At 39.8% G+C, this 26,606-nt stretch overlaps 1 protein-coding gene across 3 annotated transcripts; it reads right to left on the bottom strand.

Moving 5' to 3' along the window:
• Positions 1–38: 38 nt before the first annotated feature.
• Positions 39–19,217, bottom strand: HBP1 (HMG-box transcription factor 1). Of its 3 annotated transcripts, none has more exons than XM_063134152.1 (11): positions 19,178–19,217; positions 15,129–15,317; positions 13,957–14,191; positions 12,042–12,174; positions 10,864–10,975; positions 10,643–10,755; positions 9,874–10,030; positions 7,788–7,932; positions 5,654–5,980; positions 2,486–2,627; positions 39–1,086 (listed from the first exon to the last, which is right to left on the bottom strand). In XM_063134152.1, the coding sequence occupies exons 2-11, from the start codon at positions 15,295–15,297 to the stop codon at positions 1,075–1,077; spliced, it is 1,545 nt and encodes a 514-aa protein (XP_062990222.1). In that variant the 5' UTR covers positions 15,298–15,317; positions 19,178–19,217; the 3' UTR covers positions 39–1,074. The 3 variants fall into 3 exon arrangements, with proteins under 3 accessions (XP_062990222.1, XP_062990220.1, XP_062990221.1); XM_063134150.1 differs by having other exon boundaries at positions 15,129–15,321; positions 19,178–19,214; XM_063134151.1 differs by having other exon boundaries at positions 15,129–15,321; positions 19,133–19,202.
• Between the last annotated feature and the right edge of the window lie 7,389 nt (positions 19,218–26,606).

A 26,606-nucleotide genomic window follows, 5' to 3' on the forward strand; every position in this document is an offset into this window, starting at 1 on the left:
AATTTGATTTATAATTATAAATGTGGAATACTAGACAATACTGTTTTACAAATTTATTTGAAATAATACATGAATATAGTGTGCAAAATCATAGGAGCAACATCATGTAGACATGTCAGGTGCTGAAATTTATTGTTGTGATTCTTAAACAGAAACACACTCTATTTAGTAACATTAAAAGCTATATTGTAAATGTTCACAGCAAAGGTAGCCATAAATCTAACATATCTGCTCTACTTTATATAGATGGAGGGAAAAAAGTAAAGTGCAAATGTTGCACCTACAGTAAGTGCAAAGTTTGTCCCCACCATAAAAGATGTATTATGGCAAAATAAAATCTTTTAAAATATGCAGCATAGGAGACAAAAAAAAACCTTTAAAAATAAAATGGTGACACCACAAAAGCACCATTCTTTTGGGATAATGCAATGCTACTATTCAATTTAATCCTGGGCTGTGAACTACAACCCAGGCAGTTCTACAAGCCTCTTTAGGGAAGGGATCACATCTCAAACGAGTTACAAATGTGATATCTTCCCCAACAGACAACAATCTTGCTACATGTAGTATACACTATGCTATCCACTTTGCCACACATTCTGGTAACTTGTTGGCACTGGGCAGACTAGAAGTTCATATATTATGTCAGAAAATCCCAGCTCCCAGATTTGTAGTTAATTACATAGTTTGTGCAATACATATTAATCAGCAATAAGAATCAATATATAAACAGATGTTACATGTTTTAAAATTCCCCTTTTTGTGCATTTTTTTTAAAAAATAAACATTTATACAAAGCTCCTCTTCTTCCTACTATTTTTTAGCACCACAGGATCCATTTTCAAGCCTATTACACCTGATAGACATTTATGTCGTTTGGAAGAAAAATAAGGCAATTTGGTTTTAAAATGTTGATAGTTTTTAGCTTGCTTAATGCTCTACTGTAATAAGCAAATCCTCATTCCTAATGACTCAATGCTGCCAGTATTTTATGGTCAGACCTTCACAACAAATCATGAAACCTTGATCAAGTCTTCCACCACCATGTATTTGCAGAAGAATTCCAATTTAATGTTATTGTGAACCCTGTAAATAAAAAGAAGACATTCAGATGACAGGACAGACTGAAAGTGAGAAATATAGGGTCAATTTGTGCATGGAAATTACTACCATATCTGAATCCGTTTTACTACAGCCATAAATATATAACAACACCTGCAGGTAGTTACAAGCTTGCTGTAACAACCTGCAGGTGTTATTGTTGTAATATACTTATGCGAACACCCCTACATTGAATCCAACAGCTCTTTCAATTGGTTATCTTTGACATGCCTAGCTCAGTTTTCCCTTGGGGTGTGACAGAGGACAACACTTTTGTGGCCCAAGCTAATTTTAAAGCCTGGCTAGAATATACCAAACACAGCACATTTTATAGAGTGGTAAGGACCCTTTTTCAGTATGAGGTGCTAACATGCCCCCCTCCGCCCCCCAACACACACTCATTCTCTCCCCCACCCCTCTCTCTTGCACACTACATTCTCCCCTTCTCAGCTGGGGAGGGAGGGAAGAAAATTGAGCTACCTGCAATCCTGTGGAGACTTTCGCCAGTAAGCCAAAGAGCACAGAGGAGCCAATCCATCTCTCAGTTGACCCAGTGGCTCAGTCTGGAGCCATCTTTGCCTCCCACTCACCTTTCCTGACTGGGAAAGACAAATGGGGAGCAAAGCTTGAGCTGGCTTTGTCTGACTGACGCCTTCCCTAGTAGGGAAGGCAAGGGGCAGGCAAAGCCCTGAGTGATTGTCTCAAGGGCTGCTCATTGAGGCCATGGCTCAGTCAGAAGCCACTCTCCTGTTCTCCTCCCTTCTGAGGGGACAGAGCTTTGGGGAGGCCTGGTAGGCTAAATTTGTCAGCTTCAGCATCTGCAGCTTAAGGATGCAGTATTGGCATCAACAGAATAGAACCTGACAAGCGGGGACAACAAAAATCACTGTCATGGGGTTAGGTTGGGTGCCTTATCAGTGCCAAAATACTGAGCTTTAGGTGGGTTTCTGAACTACTGTAGGGAAAGGGAAAATGTTTTGATAGGTCTCAGAGATTCACATATGGGTTTTGTTACCACCTGCATAAAATTTACTATACTGAATTATAGCTGTGTTTACTAGTTTCTTTCCCCTACCTCTGATATCAAAAGATGCAGCACAGAATGGGAACAGAAACTGAAGCAACTTCTCTAGAGACTGAGGTTCTGCTGTCCCCCCATTACCATACAATAAGATCACAACAAAGGGAACTTGGCCAAACTGCATCTTTATGAAAAGAGAGGAAGTCTGCTTCTAAATCTAGCCCTAGGATTCACATTTCATAGCAAGTGTAAGGGCTTGTCTCCTGACAATCTTAATAAGTTCTCCCCTCTGCCATGAAGTATTCTATATGAACTCCAAGTACTAAGATGTGTAGTCAAAGTCAAGAACAGAAGAAAACATACTGAATTTGTTCGTTTCCGTTTCCAGCAGTCAGGATTTAAACGTTTTTGTTCTTCAGCCAAGGCCTTGGCTTCCAATGTGTACATCCGTCTTTCTTCATTTTTCATTTTCTTCCACCTGTCACCAAGTATCACACTTATGGCTCTGCAGAAGAAATATTTAGAAAACGTTTAATGCAAGATTCCAATAGAATGGTAACATTTTCTAGTGTCCATTTCCTCTCTGATGACAGCATAGGATGAAAATTAGATGTGATAAAATGTTCATTGATATTACCACTTTCCAAGCCAGGTTTTTTAAACTGTTCCATGACACTACAGTTACATAAATCGTAGCTGTGAAAGTCTGTGTGCCAACATTTTAAAATTGTTGTTCTGGAGATATTTTTAAGTACTCTAATAAAACTGGAAAGCTATTCTTCTTCTAATATGGATGATACTACAATCAAGCATTGGCATGTCAGAAGTTGTGGGTTTTGGGACGGTGTGTATGTACTTAACTTCAGCTGCATAAAACTCCAGTTCAGTATAACGGTGAACAGTTAAGCCCTCATACTATGCCCTAGAGTTCCCATTAATGCTATTGTGATAGCTACAGGGTAAAATCTGTACTTAACCTTGTTTGTCTAATTTACAGTTAAAAAAATAAGAAATTGTATCTTATTGTATAATAAGAAAGCACATACTATATATCAAAAAATCTTTCCTTTGTGCTCTTCCTTTCCAATTTTTCCTCCTCTGCAATGTCCAATGGCAAAACATTGCAAGACAGTATCATCAATATTTCTCCATAGTTACATAATTCACCAGACCCTTAGTCTGTATCTCCTTTGCACTAAAAAATAAATAAATAAAAATAACCTAGGCATTTCCTATGTCTGTTTACTTGGAAGTGAACACAGTGGGAAGTAAGTCCCACTGTGCTCACCATGTAACTGTATAGAAGATTGCACCCTAAAAGTACGTAACATTTCTGCCATGGAAGAGAATGATACATAGAATTTGCACAGTACATTTAAAGCTTTAATACGGTATTTCTTCGATTCTAAGACACACTTTTTTCCCTAAAGTAACAGCTCTAAAAATTGGGTGCGCCTTAGATTCGATGGCGCCTTAGAATCGAAGAAATACGGTAATTACATTTGTCGAGTCTGCAGCGGGACAGGCGGGGAAAGAGGGTAGGGGGTGAAGAGAGAGAGAGAGAAGGGAGTGGAGAGAGAAGTGGGGGGAGAGGGGCAACGTCTCGGAGCATCTCAAATGTTGCCGCTGGGAGGGACCCCAGCTCCGGCAGGCCAGCGAGCTTCCAAAGAGCTCGGCCTCGCCTCTGTTAAGGAGATGGGAAGCGGAAGAATCACCTGAGCAGTGCTGGTTGGGCTTGCCCGCCCGCCCGCCCACCCCCTCCCGTCCGGGTGAATGGTGCAGACCAGCTTTTGAATGCATGTGTGGCTGTCCGTTCCCAGGCAGGGGACGATTGGTTCCTGCTTCCCATTCATGTAACCTGCCTCTATGCGTGTGCGTGTGGGTGCGCGCACGCGTGTCTGTGTCTCGCTCGCTCCCTGTTCCTCTCCCCCTCCGCTGCGTGTATGTACCGTAAAATTGCTTTGCTGGCTGATTGGAGAAATTTATTTTTTCTTCGAATCAAAGCTTTTTTTCCCTGTTGGTGGCACTGAAATTCGTGTGTGCCTTAGATTCGATGGCGTCTTACAATCGAAGAAATACGGTAATGTTTCACATATGCTATGTGATTTACCTCTAGCAGACATGCTCAATACCTACAAGGAGTAGTAGCTGGGAGCAAGGGAGATAGGAGCAGGCAACAACAAGGCCTGCTCCAGTTGGACTGCCCTTCCTTTGGGAGATGAAGGAGGGAGCAGGGCTTTCTCACCAGCCCTGCTGACAGTTTATTTTTTTCCTTTTCCCTCCCCCTCCCCTTTTCCTTGTGTGTCATGTCTTTTTTAGAACATAAGGCTGAGGGGGCAGGGACTATCTTCTTTGCTGATTTGATTGTACACTGCTCCAGGAGCCTTTTTTGGCTGAGAAGCAGGATAAAAATAGTATAAAATAAGTAAATGGTAGACTCATTCTGATCCTACAAGAGATCCTACAACAGATCCTACAACAGAAGAAAGCAATACTATTGCTTGTATGCTCACCAATGGAGGAGTCAGTTATAAGAAAAACCTCATGTATATTCTCCACAATTTGAAATACAACCCACCAGGATTTTTCCTGCACAGAGAATGATACTATTGCTCTGCTCTCATTTTAATGGGACTTGTACAGTAACCTCGTAATGGATTCCATCCTAAACCCATGACTTAATTGATGCTTGTAGTCATAAGCTGATAAGAATGCAATAGAGTCAAGGGTAAGGCTATAGAAGTTACTCTGAAAGTTGTTGGGAATGTGTCTGAAATGAAGTATCTGAGACCTCTTCTCCCCTTTGTTGACACTTTACTTCCCCAGCTGAAAGCACATATTCCTCCATTTAAAACATACTCCTCTAAAAGGGCAAGGAAAAAACCCTTTGTGTATGGAGCACATCTTTAAAAGACTTCCTATTATCATGGAAGTGTGTAGCTAGTTTGGCTTATGAACATAACAAATGTAGTTATTGCAAATTACAGCATATGTTTGGTTATGTTTCTTCCAACTTCTGATTCCATCAATCAAAACATAAGTCATACTAAAGTAAAGGCAGTGGATCATACACATGGCAGCTTGCGCTAGTCTGGTTCATCCAACAAACTCATCATTGGAATGAGCAATGGGAACTTCGTCTTCCTCATTTGTTAAACCAATTTCCATGAGATCCAAATCAGGGAACTGTTTTGAACATTGCCTACAAACCAAAATTGCAAACCATGGTTTGAACCTAGTTTGCAATAATGGTTTTTAAGGACTGTAGGGAAATGTTACCATCGGGGGTTTGGGGACCAGGAATATTCTGTCTGATCTAGGCAACTAAGTAATACCTAGGTTTGTCTTTCTTAATCATTTTTGAAAGCATACAGTGATCAGCATACTCCTGTAAGGTTTTGGTGAACATAAAGGACAAGAAACCTTTGAAAAATAAAGCTTCATATTTATCAGGCCAACAAAAAGTGAACAGTGATCCATAGTTGAACTCCCTAAACAGAAAACATGAATTAGAAACATTCATATTGTTACCTGTTATCTTTTCCTGGATACATCTGAGTATATTCTACTCTGTACTTTTTGGCAAAAAGCATGAAGGCATTCATTGGTCTTTTGCATTTGTTGGGAGAAGTGGCACTCACAGTACTTGCAGTCCCTGAGCTGTGGCTTTTGCCAGCTTTGCTATGCAAAGAATTGGATGAAATCTGTGATGACTGAGCAGGTCCACAGTTTGTACTGCATTCTGATCTTTCAAAGTCTTGGCTTCCTGATCCTCCACAAGATAAAGAAGCACGGCGTTGACGAGCCATACTGCTTAACACATAGACTGCAGAGGAATCCATTGGTGTAAAATCATAACTGAAATGGAAAAAAAATCACTTTACAGAAAGTTACAGCTTTTGCTTTTAAAGTTAAGTTTTACTCCCAAATAATACTTAATGTTCCAGTTTGTTTGATCTTTATAACATTCAGCATATCATTCTGAGGAAAATTCATCATCTACTCATACCACACTCAAATCCTTTTTAAGTCTGAGATCATCTGCCAATATATGACCTGGCTGTCATAACATAGCCACAAAACCTGATACACCCTATTTAGTGACAGTTCCCTGTTCTCATTTTATTTCTGATGGGAGTAGTATGAGCTGAGGGAGTGTATGGCTCAGTTCGGGTAACACGTTAGTCAACAGAGTGTGAAAACTCCACTCAACGGTTGAGTTTTTGGGGGTAGTTCCCACACAACATGTTCTAACTCCACCAAAGTGTGACTGTTAGCTACCGTGGAGTTGAATAAAATCTACTGCAACATTTGATTGACAGTTCCTCTGCCCTCTCCCCTCCCCTGGTCCTCCCAATGGTATCCCATCAGCCATTGCTGCAAAAAACAACAACAACCCAACAACAACCCCAGCAGCTCTCCAAGAGCAGCACTTGCTCCTTTTGCCACTCTTACTAGTGGAAAAGGTAAACCCAACACAACAGAAAACTCCACGGAGCCCGCCACACAACAGTTGTGCAGAAACTCTCCTCTGCACAGCGTGGAGTTTTCCTGCCAGACGTTTCTCAATGGTGATGTAACAACTCCACCGTGGAGTTCTAAAACCACTGTTGACTAACCTGTTGTCTGAACTGAGCTTATTTGTCACTTGCATTTTTATGGAGAGCTCTTCTTTCAGAATTCACAGCAGTAGCCTACAGCAGAATAGTGTATGTCACATATAGGCTGATACAGGAAGTCAGCAGTAACTGCCTACTGGTTATAAAGCCAAGCTTCCCTTCTGATGAAAGGTTAATAATAACAAAAGAACTTATTTTATGAGCCTAGGGCTAGAGCATAATATTTAAGTAATTCACAATTTCAGGAAGACAGAGAGGAATAATTATCAACATTTTATTTTTGAGCTATGAGCAAATGATATTTGAAACCATCAACACTATTAAACAAGCAGTAAACCAAACAGAGGAGTGTAGGGGAGCACAGGAAACATCTGCATACCCCTTCACTGGGAACTTAAAATCTGATAATATATAAAATATCAGTATATCACTTACAATAGAAATAATGCAGAATATTTCAATAAAGCTTTCTGAAGTAGGCTTAATGATTAACTACAGTCCACTTCTTAAATTATATTATAAGAACAAGACCATACCACTTACAGGAATTAACATTAGAAAGAACTTCAGTCTAGTTGAAAAATGTACTCAGCTTGGAATTGGTAGTCTTCCACCCCCTAGTGGAATCTGATAATTCTACTATTTTCATTGATACTACAGATAAAGCTATATTTAGACAACCATGAATACAGAAAATATAAATGTCTAAAATATTGTTCATATAACTCTTTCTAAAATAACTAAAAATAATATCTAATACAATATTTGAAATGTACCCTTATCCTTAAACATTTTTAAAAACTGCATAATCCATGATTTTTAATATCTTAATTTTATTTTCATTTGCAATTGCCATCATCTGTTTATGCCATTTGCTCAACACCTGGATATTATAAGAAGCAGAAATTCAGAGGAAAGACATGACTACGTTTTTGTGTATGTGTTTTAAACTGAAACTGGCAACGCAATCTATAAGAATTAAGACATGGTTAGAAAAGTATGAAGGAATCAGCAATTTAATATTTGCTGTCCACCTTAAGAGTTACCTTTTGAATGTATCAAAAACACCTGAATCGTCAAAATTAATGGCATCAGGATGTCCAGGAGGTAGACAAACATCTCCAATATGCATTTCACAACATGGAATACCATGCTGAACCACAGTCAGGCTTGGATAAAAAGACGACCAACCTGAATGAAAAAGTATTAAGATAATTAGTCTGCCTATTTGGAGCCTCTACATTAAGTTACAGACCATCCTCACATCCAGAAAACAATAGGCACAAATAGTTTTCTAGGACCTGAATTTGAAATGTTTTTTTTTCAAAAAGTCAATTTTGCAACACAAACCTATATATGTTTACTCAAACATGTTAACGGGGATTACTCCTAGTAAGTGCATTTAGAACTGCTGCCTTAGTGTTTGTTTTTTGATTATTGCAACTATAACTTGACACTTTACAATTATGAATATCATGTACACACATACATGTTGCCCAAAGGAAGACACAAAAGACACTAGGAAGGCAGAGAATTTATTTATTTATTTATTTATTACATTTTTATACCGCCCAATAGCCGAAGCTCTCTGGGCGGTTCACAAAAAGAAAGTTTTAGAAGTTCAGCATTTTCTTCAAATGTGAAGTAACACACATTTGTTTATGTCACAATTTTTACTTTTCATTTTAAACTCATTAGAAATCCTATTATCCTAATGTGAAAGGAATGGCTCTTCTGTTAGAATTATCAAGGAACACCTATTCAACTAAACAATAAAGGCATCTTAGCTCAATCTATTTTTAAAAAATGGCTTTTAATATATTTCTCTTGTATTTATAGCAGCCTTACTCTCCTGCCATTACTGCCAAAAAAAAAAGTTTTGATATGATAGCATTTCAAGTGTTTATGTATGTGACTACAATGTGCACATCACAGTGGCATATTGTGGGTTAATTAATCCATGATTTGCAGGGATGCGTAGAGCAAACAAGCCATTTCCAATTTGAATAAACAACCTACAAAGAGGTTCGCATGATTTCCAAACCCAGTCACTCTGGATTGATTATGAGTTAAACAAGCCAGATTAATCTATGATTTGTTCTTGAATTAACTCTGGGTTGTGTAACCCACAAGCAACCCAGAGTGTCTGGATTTGACATAATATCTTTTGTCAATGATATTGACAAATGATATTATGTCAAAATGGAAGCAGCTCACTCACTTTGTGCATCCCCACAAATCCTGGGTTAATTAACCTGTAATTTGATGCTCTGATGTGGGAACAGGCCCTCAGATTTAAAGATAAGATTTATGACAGTTGCTATTAATATAACCCCAAACAATGGAAGAAATGTTTTTTTAAAAGAACAACAACACGTGTTTTCCTTTTATATGAGATCCTCAGTATCATGAAAACATGACTGTTATATAGTTTGATAATACGCTTCCATATTGAATACTGAGCTCCAGGATTTTCTCAAGCAGTTTATAAAACGTGATTAAACTGGCCCTGCACCCTTCTTCTTCACCATCTGTTCATATGAAAGTATTCTGCTGTCAGATATGCAGTGTTTAAATTCATAAATATATAGGTTTTCTCAAACTTTGTGTGTTCAAATAACTGGTGAAGTATTCTTTCTATAGCAAAAACAAAGGTTTGGATCCAGAGTGTAGTAGAATAACTCTTTCCATTCACACAACAGAGTGAGATCCAGCAGAGACACCTGCTGAAGGAATGGAAAGAGGTGATTATCCCCAATTCCCCTTTCCCCGTACAGTCCACTTTACCATTTTCAACACTATTTTAGAATGTCTCCCAAAGTTCTGGAGCAGCTTTTCTTAGAACAGGGGGGAAACTGTTTCCTCTCCTCAACTTTGGCCCTTCCCCCAGCAAGTTCCACTTGTAAGACCTCTGGATCCGATCCATATAATTACAAGAATGGAAGAATGCCTTGCCTCATATGGTAAGTCATTTGTTCTTAAAGCCTTGAAATATAGAAAAAAAATACCATTGAACCTCTATGGAGGTTTTATGAAGTTGCTGATTTTGAATTACTGGAATATACCATATAGTGATGTTCAAGTTTTTCCAACACACGTTAGAATGGCTACAGTAATATCTACAATTCTTACCTTTATTTTTAACATAGAAAGGGTGATCCAGTCTACACTCTACAGTAAGCAAGCCATCTGCCACTGTGCCAGGATCAAAAGTCAATTTTAGCACTGACTCGCCAAAGGAAACACTTTCTTCATGTGATATCAACTTCAAACCATCAGAACCATATCCCTGTATTAAAAAAAGCTGATCTTTAATTATTGGGGGGGGGACGGGGGACGACAACCTATGAACACTGCAACTACTTTAATCTTAGTACTAGTAAAAAGTGGCTAATTCATTTGGGGTAAATAACTACTTTCTTCTCTCCCTCCCCCCTCCACAAAATTTCAGGGCTCTGCCACTATGGTTTAAAATATTCTGTCTCTACTTTCAGTCACTAGCTTTGCCTTGTGCATCAGCCACAAAGGGCAGGAGTTTCTGCAAACTACGTTAACTACATTTGAAGCAACAATTCACGATATGAAATTTTCCCTTTGGAAGAACAGCCATGTAATTTACCACCTATTCACTTGTCTTGGGCAAGTTGCAATTGCTCCTGAATGAGTAACCAGGTAGCGAACTACACCTGCCTACCCTTTCCTCCTTCTCACAGTGCCATCTTTGGAGGCTATGCCATTCCTCAATCAGGAAAATATAGCACAAAATCTCTTCTACCCCCCCTCCCCCGTCTCTTTCTCTTTTTAAAGCATGTGACAATTACAACATAACTGATGCTAACAACTGACAAAGTAAAACTGTTATGGCCTTCATTACAAAACAATGTGGAGAACACAAACTTACTTTGCAAGTACCCACTGAATCATCAGCTTCATTTTTATAGCCTTTGGACCGAGCAAAATCTTCAACATCCTTCCATTCTTTATTGCGTCCTTTGTGAAAGCACAAACGTGTTCCTAATGTTTTTTAAAAAAAGGAATTTAGTGACATTGAAAAGACAGCCCTAATTACTAAACCCTGCCATTTATGGTATTTTACCTTTATGTTAAATTATGGTGTTTTACCTTTAAGGAAACAGTGCCAAACAGTTGGAGGCCAAGAGTGGCACCACCCCAGATCATCATCATCCGACAGTGATGACATACAGAAAATGCCAGACTCTGATTCACTATTTGTCTGTAGAGAAAACAAAACCATATCAAGGTTTCTGAAGGAATATTTCTATGACAGATCATACAAATGTTCATTCACATGATTCCTCGAAAGAGGAAGCTCTTTGGAGTTTCTTAACTTTTACTTAACCATTTGCATCACTTTTCCCAAGTGTTCTTAAACTTTGAAACTTTCATTTGATGTTTCATGGTCTCCATACTTCTGGCCAAGGAACAAATTCTTCACAAATCATTCATCCAATTCCATATTTAAGCACAGGAATCAGTTCTGAGCTGCTTCCCTTCCATTTACAATCCAAACCCATATGGTCATATTTTGTCTCACTGAACTAGCTAGGCAAGAATGATATGCAACATGATCAACACCAAAAAAAAACCTTCAAGCTGTGATTCTTGAAGACTAATATGAATAACACCAGGAAGGCATGGAGAGCTTTTGGGGAAAGCTCAAGTTGTCCTCTTAGGCCAAGTGTTTTGATTGGTCTAAGAACGAATGCAAACTCTTGTGTTCATTCTGACCATAGTAAGAATGAATAAGAGAACTTTCCACATGTATTGCACCACACCTTTTTTCTTTTAATCCACTTGCCTTTAATCCACCCAAGCATAAAACAGTGAGCACTGCAAAGCTTGGACTTTCCTAGTTCACTCTATACCTGTCTTTGATTGCAAGCTCTTCACATAGATTGCTATCAGTGCTAAACAAGTAAAACATGTAAATGCATAGCTTGCAAAATAAGGGGACAGGAGCAGGCAGAAGAAACATCATGGCCTGCTCTTGTTGGAACTTCCCCCACCCTCACAGGGCAAACTGTCATCTTGGCCCTGTGGGGAAAAAGAAGGACCAAGGGGACAGGAGCAGGCAGAAGAAACATCATGGCCTGCTCCAGTTGGACTCCCCTCCTTCGGGAGCAGGGCAGTCTGCTCCAAGAGCCTTTTTTGGCTGAGGAGCGGAGTATAAATATGATAAATAAATAAACAAATAAATAAAATAAAGCTATTTCCGTTTCTTAAAACAAAAACAAAAAAACACCCTCCCATATTCTGCTAGTTCGATTTATGTAACTTACCCTTTCATGTCTGACTGGTGTTTCATCAATGTGATGCTTAGGAAAGCCAGAATCACTCTGAGAGGATTCTGGTGGAGGGCGTGCATAGGAATGTAAACTTTTGCTTGTAGCTATTAGGTGAACAGGAGATGATCTAAAAAAGATTTTTTAAAAGGTATTATGAGCAGATTTTGATCAAGTAAGGGAAGAAGTACTTTACTGGAAATTCTGTCACAGTATGCAAGACTGCTTTAATTATTCCTTGGACAGAGCAAAAACAGTGGCATCTTTGAGGTGTCTCCTCTCTCATTGCCTAAAATAGTTGATTTCATCAACAGTGCTAAAGTTTTCAATCCTTATCAGACCACTGCTTCTTTCCCAATAGTTACAAAAAGACATCAGAAAAGAAGCTTAACATACAAAATATTCCAACCAATGCAGCAGAATTATTTTACCATAGGAATTCTGTTATCACAAAAGCTGGTATTACAATTAGGGTTCCTAATCCCAGAGCAAGTTCATTGCTCTACTGTGGAAAGCACACCACACATTGCACATATCCAAGTTCCAATATAATAACTAATAGATTGATGCTTCTAACCAACTATTTTTAGGAGGGCAAGATAGCACTGAAAACTGATTAGAAATCTACTTCTCTAATGATCACTCATACAGAAAGAAAACTTTAACTATATATGCACATTTTTCAACAGAATGCAAATAATCCAGTTCAGGTTATTTGCACTTTTATACTTCTAGTACACTTTCCTGACTAGTTTTGCAGTTCCATCATGCTAAATACTAAAGAGACCAGCAAAAACTGCAAGCAACTCAACCAGTTTTCAATCCACTTAAATTAATCTGCTGCTGCCCACAACTCCTGGGGCATGGGGAGGGCAGAACTCCAAATCTCAGCAGCCAGTGACCTCTGGGTAACTGCAAAGAGGAAGGATTTCTTGAAGGGAGGAGGCCAAAAGGTCTCCTGGAACTTGGCAAAGAGTTTTAACCCTAGCACAAAGAAAGGGGAAGCCCCTTAGTAAACTCCCAGTAGCCCTCTTTTATTTCCAGCTGTAGCTAGAAGGCTGGGTCCAAGTACGCGGATTCTTTATCTACAGTATGTTTAAACATAGGGTAGCTTAGGAGCTTGCTGCAGGTTCCTGACTGAAGGGCTCAATGCAACAGCTCTGATTATGGTGCCACAAATAGTGTGAGAGTACAGGGCTCCTGGATCTTTAACAGTTGTATAGAAAAGGGAATTTCAGCAGGTGTCATTTGTATGCATGCAGCACCCGGTGAAATTCCCTCTTCATCGCAACAGTTAAAGCTGCAGGAGCTCTGCCCTCTTTTGTATCTGGTCACTTAAGTTCTGAGTTATATATTCTGAGTTGTGTTTCCATCTTATGCAAGTAGTCAAAGCGACATACAAATAGAAATAGCAAAAAAATAAAAATAAACTGCTGAGTAGCAAATTAAAACAACAATTGTGAGCAGCAATTTTTCAAAATAAACAAAAAATCAGGCGGCCAATAAAAGCTCCAAAAAAGGGTCTAAACAGAGTTCTCGGGAATTTACAAATTAGGATGATTCCAGACAAACCGAATTAATTATCTTAAGCAACTTAAGCGTATTTCCAGGTCTTCACTTCTGACCATGAGCATGTATATTTATGTTCATTTTTCGTTGTAATATTAGGAAATGAAACTTTCAAGTGATAGGGTTCTGTACAAGCTAGTTCTAGCACTGCAGAGTAAGCATTACCGAAACCTTTTCTGATGGTTCATGGTATTACAGTTTAAAATAACTGCATCATCTTTAGACAATAAGTTATGAAAGATGGTTCCAGCTGTTATGTAGGAAAGAAACTGGCTTTACTGCAAAACATGGATTTTTAAACAATCCACTTTAGAATGGAAAGGATTGTACAATTATGCCATACCTGCTATAAAAAGAGCACTGCATGAGAGGACTCTGTGGACTAGTAGCTATGTTTGCCAATTCAGTCAACCAGTTCACTCCATTCTCACAAGTATAAGAACTTTCTGAACTGTTGCTTGAGGTCCGCTGGTTCCACAAAGGCCTTGAATATTCCTGATGCGAGACATTAGCACTCAGCTGGAAAAGTGCAGGTGGGGTAGAATCAGTGTGAACAGCTTGCAGTTCAGGAAGATCATCTGCAAATAAATGTACCAAGTTAAGCTCATTCCTACAGATCAAGCCAGCACAACACAAAGTTGTATTAACTGGGCCGGGGCCAGGAGAGGAGAGGCTTTGACAATTCATGACCTGCGGGGGGGAGGAGGGATCAAAATACCCATTGTTTGTGGTTCTTTCCTACATCCAAGCCCCCCTTATTACATGATGCGAATGTTGTGGGCAACACTGTAGCACCACACCAGTAAGGCAGCAGACGTTCTGAGTTGGGTGGGAGCAGCCCACACCAAATTACACCAGTATTACCCCAATTTCTGAGAAGTCCTATGATGGCATAACCTCTTCCTATCTGGATTAAGTCTTCTCATATTATGCCAGCAATGGTGAAAATGAATGAGGGAATCAATCTGGGGACAGGAGTTGTGTCTTATCATACTTTTCAATACTTTGAGAACAATTTCCTCAAAAATGTGGAAATCATGTCATCATCGAAGAAGTGGAAGACATCCACAAGTTATAGTATTGTCTGCAGTCCTCTAGTTGACATTATAGTATTGTCTGTAGTCCTCTAGTTGACAATATTTTGGAAAGCTGACAATATTTTTGAAAGATGAGACATGATGCAAATGACTATGAAACTATGTCTGTGAGGCCAAAGGTACTTTTGTGCTCCTCCCTTCATGGCAAACCAAAGGGAGTTTCCAAACCTATTTATAATTTTGCATTGAGTGAAAAGATTCAAGGAAACGCAATCAATCATTTCAGTAAGCTGGCACAATTCCCTTAAATGAATACAAGAAGATCTCTGCAACCCAGCCACAGTCTTTAGGCTAAATGAGTCCAATGCTTAACACCTCATAGAACATCACCTAAACATTGCCCACTGACTTCTATAGGAATTGCCCTGCATGGCACACATAGATACTCAGATGACTTCAAGAAAGCTAAAGTATTTACCAAGCTCCATGTGTTCATCACAAGATGCATATCCAGGAGAAGATGGAAGGTTTTCATTACACTTCAGTAATTCCAATGATTCATTCATCCCTGAAGTTCTTTTGTCCACCACTAATAGGAGTTTCTGTACTGCATTAGGCATTTGATTAGTCTTTACTTCCCAAACCATTGTAGGGTGCTTCAAATTATCTGACTTAAGCAGAAACAAACAAACAAAATGCATTAATACACTCTGCTGCTACTGTGTAACCATTGATACCAGATATACCACCAACTCAACAAAAATGTATTCGCCAATATGAAATATCTCCAAAAGTTGTGTCTAGCTTTTTATTGGCGTCAGAATAGTATACAGGATGCACAACTAATTAAATATAGCACCCCAGTATGTTTCTTTATACAGGCATGTTGACATTAAATGTTATAGTTAAAGGGATATTCTAATTAAATTCAACATCTCTCAATGTGAAATAGATGAATGGTTATTTTGAAAAAATAGCTGTGACCTGCAGCCTATATAGCCGACAATTTCTTTGGTGTATTTCAGCTCACTAGCCTTCACCTAACTAAAGCATTTGTTTCCTTCCCCACTTGTTTTACTTTGTTTGCCATCTTGCCCGATGAAAGATTCTGGAGAACTTACTAGCTGGCCTAATAAAGATATGACCTTAATAAGAATTTTGGGTTTCTTCTTATGGCTAATGACTTTGTATCTTGAGAAACATAACTGATTACCTGTTACTCTCAGTATTATTAAAACTAACCAAAATGCCTTTGCACATGTCAGTTAGTAATAGATAATTTACAAATTAAAACCAAGACAGAAAACCAATTATCAACTCACATCCTGTGTGAACACTTTTCCTTGAAATATAGAAACAGCCTGTTAAGCAGCAAGATTAAGCCATAATTTATATAGAAAACCTCTGAAAAATAAAAAATAAAAATTTCAAGCTAGATGTGAATTGCACTTCTAGTTTAGGCTTAAAGTCATTTCCCAACATCTAATAGCAAACCCAGCTGGTAAGTGCTAACTGGACTTGTAGCAAAATGGAACCACTGAGAATCAAGAGGAAGGAATCAGCATGCTCAGGGACACCCCAAGTTTTGCAAAAATACAAAAAAACGGAAAAAACGGAAAACAACTTTTAAAAACCACACCCCGCAAAAAGCCCAATGAAGACTGAGCATGCTCAGTGGCTACAGACTGCTGGGGCCATAGCTGGACCTAAGATTTATCCCTGGATCGTCCAGGGGTCAAACCTGTTCATCTAGGTGACACACAGGGATCCAGTGCTCAGGCAGGGGCGAACCCTGGATGATCCCAGGATAAACCTTAGGTCTAGCTGTGGCCTGAGTCTCTGTCAGATGGAGGGAAATGGGAAGATCAGTGGAGGGAATAGCATAGAGTATTCTGGAAGAGGGCGTTACTGTTTTGACATCCTGAACTCAGGGAAAACCAGTTGTATAGGCTGGAAGAAGTCAACTCTGCACAACCATTATTGGCTGGTGGATTTGATGTCACAATCTCTCTCCACTTCTATTTATTTATTTATTACATTTCTATACCGCCCAATAGCTGGAGCTCTCTGGGCGGTTCACAAAAATTCTACCCAAAGTAGTTTTGCAACTTATGAAAATTAATAATGATAACCTGGTTCACGCACAACACCAATTCATGGGTTATGTAATACACAAATTGAATGTGCTCCCTCCAGTACATTCCGCAGTTTCAATTAATAATCTACAACTGCCCCATTTATAAGTTGTTACTGTGTTGTCTGAACCTGGACACTGGATTGTTTAGGGATTAAACAACCAAGAATTAATCCAAAAACAAACCATGGGTTAATTCTAGGTAGTTTCACCCCTAAACTATCCAGATGTCTATTTTCAGATGTCACACTAAGAACTTACGAAAAAGGCACTCATTGGTTGTTAATGAAAAGTGGAAGTGAGGAGTGCACTCACTCACTCCTGCTCCCCCCCCCCCAACCAATTGGCATTATGTGTGAACTGTTCTAATATGTTGTTACATAAAGTACAACCAGTCCTTAAACAATGGGCGACAGCCCACGTGAAATGTGTGAGGGGCAAAACTGATAACTCAATAGCTGACAACTAGTAGCTTTACGCAGAGTCAAATATGTCTGCCAATTGCAGCACAGAGGCAGGAGGAAGCTGGACCTTGTTTGTTAAAGAAAAGATTACCAGCTCCTTTTTGAAGGATACTTATTTCAGGATTATGACATAAATAAAGGATGCTGATAGGAACTGTCCTTCTTTGTAGTTCTTCAATTTTTTCCTCAAAATCTTTCAGAAAGGAATTATTAATATTGAATTTTAAAAATACGCTGCGACTAACAATATGAGATTGGGCAAAATAACAGCATATAATGATGTTACTGATCCCACACCATGGGACACCCTTTGGAACTACTTCATTGAAGGCATTCCGTCAACAAGCAAAAACTTTTGTTTTTATCTATTTTTTCAATTCAAAATCAGCATAGGATCCTTAACACCATAAGACAGCAACAACAAAAACATAGTAGTAATTCAAAAACAAACCAAAAGCTTTTGCTGCCAGTTGAGTGGCCCTTCTGCTGGACTGTTAGTTGATGTTATTAACTGGTATTGTTTATTGATGGTACTCTTACCACGGATTTGTATGTTATGGTTAATCCAGATTTAGTCATTAAGATTAGGCTCACTGAAATCAATTGTAGTTGTGATTTCAATGGATCTACTACTCTAAGTATGGTTAAGTCTAGATCCAACACTATCATTTTGCACTTGCATTTTACATTTACCTCAGGTGGCTTTCAGTAGAGATTGTGATGTATAAAGAAAGAAATGCCAACTCTTAAGACTGCTTCACACGTAATCAAATGCATGCTTTGAAAACAAATGTCCTGATGCCAAAGTTATCTGTATACGGTTCAGTGAGCTGGCAACTGTTCAGGGCTCTCACATACACATATCTTTAAAAAACAAAACGATTTCACTCCCATCATACTAGAAGCAACCTTTATTATTATCTTACAAAAAAAAAAACACCCCAGGACATAGCCACAGAACTGAAAGTTTTTGCCGTTACACAACCCTCTAAACAGAAAGAAGCACTGCATAGCTTTGGTACAAAGAAAGGAAGAGGAAGGCCTATTTAGCCTCTTCCCCACTGCACAACTTTCCTGTCACTGCCAAATGTCTCCTGACTCGGGATTTGTACCGAACAAGAACAGCCCCGTTCCCACCACGCAAGGTGAAAAGGAGTCTTCGCGCGTGTGCGCGCAACAAAACGTTTGCCAAGTTTCTGTCACGCGCTCCGCGCGAGAGAAGGGCAGTTGGAGTCACGCGCAGCAGCACGAGCCGCGCGACGCGGCTTGGTAGCTTTAGCAGGCGGCTGCCAAAGTAGCTCTCCGCCTAACCCTCCGCCTCCCTTTTGGGTCACGTGCCCAAGTGCCTGGAAGAGGCCCTTGTTTATAAACTTTTCCTCTCAGGAGAAGGCGCATGCGCCTAAAGGCCCATTCATTCAGAAGTGCGTAACAACAACAAGAGACAGCGATGGGGGAGGGGTTCTGGCCCCCAAGCCGAAAGAGAACCGCTCAGGACTCCGAGATTTGGCCCGTCCAGCCAAGCGGCTCGTTACAAACTCAACAGGACCGCAGTGGAGAGGGGCGGGGAGTTGCCCTCCCTACCCCCCAAAAACCCAACCAGGAAACAAAAGTAAAACCCTCCTCACAGCAAATGGCCGTATAGCATCTGGCGACGTACGTCGCTTTGTACTTCGCCTTGTTTGAGGGGTTGGTGTGTGTGAAAAAGCCCTCGATGGCGTCACGGGCCCCCGCTTTTGCCTCCCCTCTTCTTTCTCCTTCGTCTCTCCCCGCTCCATAAAGTGAGAGACCAAGACGACTCTCCCTCCACCCCATCCCCATCATAACGGGGCCTCGGCTAGGAAATATATGCTAAAACGAAGTGTTATTCGGTCATTTCCAACTTACAGCTGAGCACTCTCGCAGTCACTCGAAAACTTCTGAGGTACTTACCAAACCCGTCGCCATTACAAGACTCCCTTTACCTTTTTTTTTTTTTTTACCCCCTTCCCTTCACCACCCTCCCTTTCCTCTTTTCGTGAAAGCCCCACCCAGTTTTCTACTAAATTTAGCCTCTTAATGGCTAAGTGGGACATCGGTCACATATCTCTGTCTTCTCATTGGATACGTTCGATGCCTCTCAGAATAGATCCGTAGAAAACAGACTTGTTTTGATGTTCTTTGTGCAGTCGATTGGACAGAACGCTCAACCAGTCATGTTGAACGAAGAGTCGTAAACGGGAGTTTGCCCGCCTCCCAAGCCGTAGAGGGTTATGGGAGGTGTCGTTTCCCTTCTCTTGAGAGACGAGCGCAATAGAAAGCTGATGAACAACAGTTCCCAGAAACCTTTCGGGCGTTGGTAAACAAGAATCCTAGGGACACGTGTATTTGTACCACCAGCAAGATGTGGCCCTATATAGACGCTTTAAGAAAAGTATAATAATTGCAGAGCGTTTTACGCCATCCCGCATATGGTCAGAGGTGGGGGGTTTTCTGGGAAAAAGAGAGTGTCAGGAAAACGTATGGTCTTAACATCAGTACGGATAATACTATCATTATAAAATCAGTTAGCCACGGTCCTAATAGGACAGGGGTGGGACTTCAAAGCCCAGAAACTCCTACCAGCATAACCAAAGGATCAGGGATGCTGGGAATTAACATCCCTCTAGAGATCCACTTTCTGGACTCTCCTGCACTTGGGCACTAAAGGATCCTGTGTCCCCTACAGTGTTGGTGTGCTGCTGTCATTCCAACAACTTCATTTAGAAATTGCAGGGAAGCCTGTTGAACCCTATACACGCCTGCTTAGGAACATATGTTATTGAACAGATATGTTTGGATCCTTCTCCATATTTTGGATTGTTATAAACTCACTAAGAATTTGAGAACTCTTACCCCTTTGCCATTTTCGTAACCAAATCTCGCCTTCACGCATGCTAAAAGCACCATCAATCAATCTCTTCAGGACAACCCTGTCAGTGTTATTTAAGATTTTGTAGCTGCACCTCTCCTTGTTTACCTTTATTAGGCCAACCCAAAGATCACAGAAGTTGTGCAAGCTTTCAAGAGCACATAACACAGTTGATGTAAGAAGTGAATTCCCAGCATCATTTGCACAACTTACCATTTTTTTTCTTCTATAGCCTACTGCTTATTCTGTCTACTTTCAACTTTATATTCCAGTAACATCTAAATTAAACTTTTAAAAATTACTACATGACTCAAAACTATTGTAGTATGAAAACCAAACCAAGGAAATTAACAACAGGTAATCAGAATAAATGAGAATGGATCTTGGCTCCCCACATGTTTCCTCCCTGCATTAACACCTTTCATATGCATCTTCATGGTAGCAGGTGCTGCTTTGAATACTTCTTTGTAGAAAAGCAGGGTAGAGATAAAGTATTTGCTATAGAATCTCACTGCATTTATAATTCATTCCTTTGAAAAAGTTTTTGTGCCTTCTGACAAGTAATCTTTTAATAACTGGCCCTTGTCTTATTGAGGCTGAAGTTGGTTCCGAGTTCTTTATTAAAGTCAGTGAAATAGACGGAATTTGAGTGAGGAGCAGGCATTTAAATAGATGTGCACCAGGAAATAAGATTCAGAGCACCTTAAACCATATATCCAAACCACTGGAAGATTGTCCATGAGAGCAGCTGTTCTAATAATTTCTGGTCTACAAGTCTGTTTATGTCAGACACATTATTAGCCAGGGTGCTCTATTTCAACACATTCACTAGAAGTAACTGAGATCAACCGCTCTGCATTCCAGAATACGACTGGATCAGCATACTACATGTATCAAATCTGTTATTTAGGGGCAAAGTGAGTGAGTAGACAAAATGTCTAGATACCATAAATGCATGTTGTAAGCATTAGAAATGAAGAGGGGAGGCAAGTAGTGGCCAGCTTCTTGTGCAAGGGTAGGCAACTTGTGGCCCTCCTGATGTTTTGGCCAACAACTTTCATCAGCCCCAGCCAATTAGTTAAAGGCAAATGATGATGGGAGTTACAGGCCAAAACATCAGAAGGGTCACAAGTTGCCACTTAAGTCTTGCACTAAGTGTTGTTGAACAATGGCCACAGTCATAACAATTCAACATTAGATAATATTATGTAAGTGGAAAGTTACTTGAAATACTATGTACCATTGTAGTTGTTCCATCTCAAAAAGGGTATCACAGAGCTAGAAAAGATGCAGAAAAGGACAACCAAAATTATCAGGAGACTAAAATATTTTCCATGTGAGGAAAACTTAAAAGAGTTTGGGGCTTTTGGTTCAGAAACCAAATGGATTCAAGGATGATATGGTAAAGTTCTCTAAAATTATGGGTGGTATGGAGAATGTGGATAAAGAAGTTGTATCCCTCCTAATACTAAAATTAGGGGGTTAAAACTGCTTAAAAGGTTTTAGGCCACTCTTCAGTAAAATGATCAGGCTAGAAAATAAGCATAGAATCACAATAAAATCAACACAAAAGCAGAAAAGGTTTTTTTAAAAAAAGTTTTTAAAAAGTCTGAAATAACAGTGACAGAAACAGTTAACTGACTTCATGCTAAGAGGAACCAACAGTTGTTTTTGATTGAAATAATTGTGATTGGAGTAATTTGTATTTTGTCATTATTATTCATTCTTATACTTGTTTAATAATTGGTTGTGTTAACTCTTTCCAATTAATAGCCTAAAGAAGTATTACTCACATCCATTAGACCAGGAGTGGACAATGTGATGGTCGCAGCAAATTCAGCAGGGGTGAGGTGGGTTTCAAGAGAGGGAAATGCGCTCCACTACCCCCTAGAAGTTGCCCACCCCTATATGACACTATCTAGATTGGATGAGGAAAGGCAGATTTGCATAGTTGAGAACTGTGAACATTACATAAGATCCTGTACTGTTGCATGCTGTAGTAACTATACTGGAATCACCTGGGCCAAATCTGGGTCTTTTTCCATCTAAGCATGACTTGACTGGGAAGGAAGACAAAGATCAGATACGAAAGATCCACATGGTTCTGATATGCCAGGAGTAGGCAACCTTTTGGGGCCAGAGGCACATTTGGCAATTTGAGAAACTGTTCTGGGCACTACCCACAAAATGCCTGGCATGGGAAGGGTCACAAAGGACAAGTAATATGCCCAAAAGATTGAGTACAAGGCAGAGGTAGGAACTGAGCCTCAACACACTAAACAACTCCTTTGAACCCTCATTTTCAGCACCAACAGAAACCTATTTCACAGTAATCCCAGCTGCTGGTAAATAGTGTAAATTGTTTTTAAAGGGGGAGGGGAGGGCCAAGAAAGGTGTCTGGGGGCTGCATTGTCTATGCCTGCAATATATACTTCAGTGGCTTGGAATCTTGTCACAAAAATGGTAACCACAACTGACATAACATGAGAAGGAGCCCTTACTGACATATTAATTTGGGATTAACAACTACAGCCATTATACCCTGTTGCCAGCTGGATGAACTAGTGAGGTTGTTAACATTTGTTATCTATAGCAATTTAGTTGTAAGGCACCTAAAAAAAAGGGAATTATTTAAATAATTAATTTTAGATGGTGTCATCAGCACCCTTTCAGTAAGTAGGACAATTCCATATGGGCTCTCCATTCTCATGAAAAATTCAGAAAAGACGACATTGGCCTTAGCTAGACCTAAGGTTTATCCCGGGGTCATCCCTGCCTGCTCCTGGGATATCCTGTGTGTCATTTACATGAACAGGGATGACCCCGGGACAATCCCGGGATAAACCTTAGGTCTAGCTAAGGCCATTATTTTAAACATTCTTATTTAGAAATTGTTACACCGCAAAAAGTCTGAAGCAACCCGAGAAGCATGGCAAATGTTGTTGGCTGCTTCTGTAACTCGTAGCTGTAAAACCTTTTGGCAGCTTGTATCGGGCGCCCTAAGTAACAGATGTGATAGTCCAGAATGTTATATTCCAGCCAGTATCTGGGAAAACCACTTTTGTACTGTTTTTAGTGACAGCAGTGATACATTACCCCACCCCTATCTATCTTCCGCTGCCCTGGAATGGCCCCCGGTTGACTCTGCCACTGTGGAACACTTAATCCATCAGCTTAAACCTGGTAAGGCTCCCAGCCCTGATGGTATACCATCAGAGCTGATCCAAAGTAACATCAGCTGGTGGGCCCCCTTGTTGGCCTCTTTATTCTCTTTAATTAACCAATCAGGCATTATTCCTGCTGTTTGGCTGAAAGCTTTTATAATTCCAATATATAAAAAAGGCCGCAAAGATGATCCATCTAATTACCGCCCTATTAGTTTGTTATCGATAGTGGGGAAGATCTACGCCAGTTATTTAGGCCTCAAACTAAAGGCATGGATCATTGAGCATGACACACTGGGTGTTGAGCAGATCGATTTTAAACCCGGCTGCTCAACCCTTGACCACTGTTTGGTCTTGACTCACCTGGCCCACAAATATTCTGCCCCTAAAGGCGGCAAACTTTTTGCAGCCTTTTTTGATTTAAAATCGGCTTTTGATTCTATATCACGCCCGCGTCTGTGGAACAAATTGGAACAGCTTTCTATGGATAAGAGACTCCTGTTTCTGATTCAATCTCTTTACTGTAACACCACTGCTCAGGTTCGGTGTAGCCCATCAGGTCACTACACAAAAGAGATTGCTGCATCATGTGGGGTTAGACAAGGCTGTGTGCTCGCAGCTTTATTATTTAATCTGTATTTGTCAGACCTCCCCCACGCATTGGAGCCCTTACCGTCCCACCCACCTAAAATACTGAACACTAAAGTTTCTCTGCTTCTGTATGCAGACGATGCAGTTCTGATCTCTCAGACCAGGGTGGGCCTCAAGAGATTGCTGTGCGGCTTTGCAAACTACTGCTCAGAAAACTTGCTTTCTATTAATTATACTAAATCTAAGGTTTTGGTGTTTTCCAAACGCAAGGTTAGATTTTCTTGGGCCATGGAGAACTCCACGATTGAGCAAGTGGGCTCCTATAAATACTTGGGTATATGGTTCCATGAAAGCATCTCTTGGAGAGAACAGGGAAAACACTCTAAGACTAAAGCTGAACAACACCTGGGTGCAATTACTCGCTTCTTTTTTACAAGGGGCGGGAAATTCATTCCGGCAGCTGTCCAGGTTTTCAAAGCCAAAATCATCCCTCAGATTTTATATGGGGCTCCAATTTGGTTCCCGTGCTCTAAATCCTCTCTTGAGGGTATTCAGTCTTCTTTTCTTAGGATGTTATTTGGTGTTCCCAAGTGTGTTTCTGGAGCTGCTCTTCAACTAGAAGTTGGTCTGAATTCTGTTAATTGCCTGGCCTGGATTCATGTTATCCATTTTTGGCTTCGCTGTAAGTTGGCACCTCCATCTAATTCTCTAGTATCTAAGATTCTGTTAGACCACTTTGAATCCCCTTGGGCAAAGGCCATGACTAGTAAAATCAAGTCAGTAGGCCTATCCCCCCAAATGCTACTATCAAGGGATTTAGCTAGTGCCAAATCTGTAGTGAAACAGAGGCTGCTTGATATAGATATGCAAGTCCTTCAGAGTGTTGCACGGGGCCCATGTTCCCCCCTGTCCCTAGGACTACCTGCCTCCTTTTGTAAAGATGGGATGCCTTATCTACGCTGGTTGACTATTCCCAAATACAGGAGAGCATTTTCATTAGCCAGACTTAATGTCCTTCCCTCCAAACTTTTGGAGGGCAGATTTAATAAAATTCCAGTGCTCAACAGATGCTGCCCCTGCAACAATAGTGAAGTGGAAACTGTATCTCATGTTTTACTGTTTTGTAGATTTTATCTAGGGGCAGGAAATGATCTTCTAAACCCTATTTTACAATTTTATCCTGGTCACCCAACTGAATTCTTAACGTCTCTCTTACTTTGTAATATAGACAAATCAATCACTGAGCAAGTGGCCAAGTTTTTGAACCTGGCCATTTCTTTCAGATCTTCTATGATCACCTGACTTTTAATAGTTAATAGTTAATGATATGTTCAGTTTGCTTGTATGTAAAATTTTTATATGCTGGAATGGTCTATTGACCGCAATAAACTGTTTTTGTTGTTGAACATTCTTATTCAAATAGTTCCTCTACAATAATCATGTCCAGCAGAGGGAGTGCTAGTGTCTCACTCATATAAATACAATAATTACAGGTTTTTTTAAAACGAATAAATTTAATATGAAACATGATCTTACTCCACTGCAAAATCCAGGTTCTGCTACTAGTAAATGTATGAAATGTTTTGGCAAAGCAATCTACTGACTCATGACAAATATTCTATATTCAAAATTATTTATTAATTTTGTACATTGTAAATCTTCACAATTTGTAGGTACCATAAAAAAGAGGCATCAGTAAAAAGACAGACAATTAAAATTCAGGAAGGGAAGTGGCACACAAATCAATTTGGTGAGGAGGAGAGAACGTTTCCTTATTCTGCTCTATCCAAAAGGTGCAGGGCAGATTACAATGCTTTTAGAACAAAACATGGAGAACACTCACACACACACACAGATATAGATATATATACATAACAAAATAATAACTCCTAAAGCCAATTAAGTATAAAATACAGTAGTTAAACCCAGGCCACTAAACGCCAACCCAAATAGGAAGGTGTTTTGAAGCTGTTGGAAGTTGATCTGGTTTAGACTTTAGCAAATTACTCTGGAGAGAAGTAGCACAATTATAATCATATCTGAACATACGAAGCTGTTCACCAAGTCAGATCATTGGTTTATCTAGTTCCGCCCAATCTGCTATGGCAGTGTCTCTCCAAAGTTTCAGGAAGAGATCTTTCTTAGCTCTGTTCCTTGGTGATGTTTAACTGGAGATGCAAGGGACCAAACCTTGCACATGCAAAGTATGTGCTTTACCACTGAACTATGGTCCCTCCACTTAAGCCTTTCTTCATTATTTGGGTCATTTAAATTGTTAGCCCTATTTACATTACTGTTTCAATGGTTTTTAAATTTGCAACATTTCAATGAGGTCTATACAAATCCAACCCAACCCATGTGATCTCTAATCCCCAATTTCAAGGAGTAAAAACTGAGAAGATTCTGGGCCAATATTACGTCCAACTAGCAGTTACAAGGTGGCCGGGGGTGGGTGGGTAGGCAAAATCCAGAGGCAACTCACAATCCTGCTTGCCAAATGCTCAATGTACACACTTTGGCTATGTGTACATACAAATCTTATTTTAAAAAGAAAAAACAAACAAGTGTTTACATGTGAAAGTTTTTACAGTTTGAAACAAAAAACAACCTCTAATGTGATATTCTTTCTTCACACAAAGTTAAGATATCCCTGGACACAAAACATGTTGCTTCTCTCTACTCCCATTCTCACAGTGCACTTTTTTATTATTATTTA

The sequence above is a fragment of the Elgaria multicarinata genome, chromosome 9 (assembly GCF_023053635.1).
Source record: "Elgaria multicarinata webbii isolate HBS135686 ecotype San Diego chromosome 9, rElgMul1.1.pri, whole genome shotgun sequence".
Classification (NCBI taxonomy): domain Eukaryota; kingdom Metazoa; phylum Chordata; class Lepidosauria; order Squamata; family Anguidae; genus Elgaria; species Elgaria multicarinata.

Excerpts from the sequence above, each read along its gene's own strand:
- HBP1 (XM_063134150.1), bottom strand. Across the intron at positions 7,933-9,873 it reads TTTCTATGTTAAAAATAAAG|GTTGGTCGTCTTTTTATCCA; the intron begins GTAAGAATTGTA and ends TTTTTCATTCAG. Across the intron at positions 2,628-5,653 it reads TATCCAGGAAAAGATAACAG|AGCCATAAGTGTGATACTTG; the intron begins GTAACAATATGA and ends TTTCTTCTGCAG.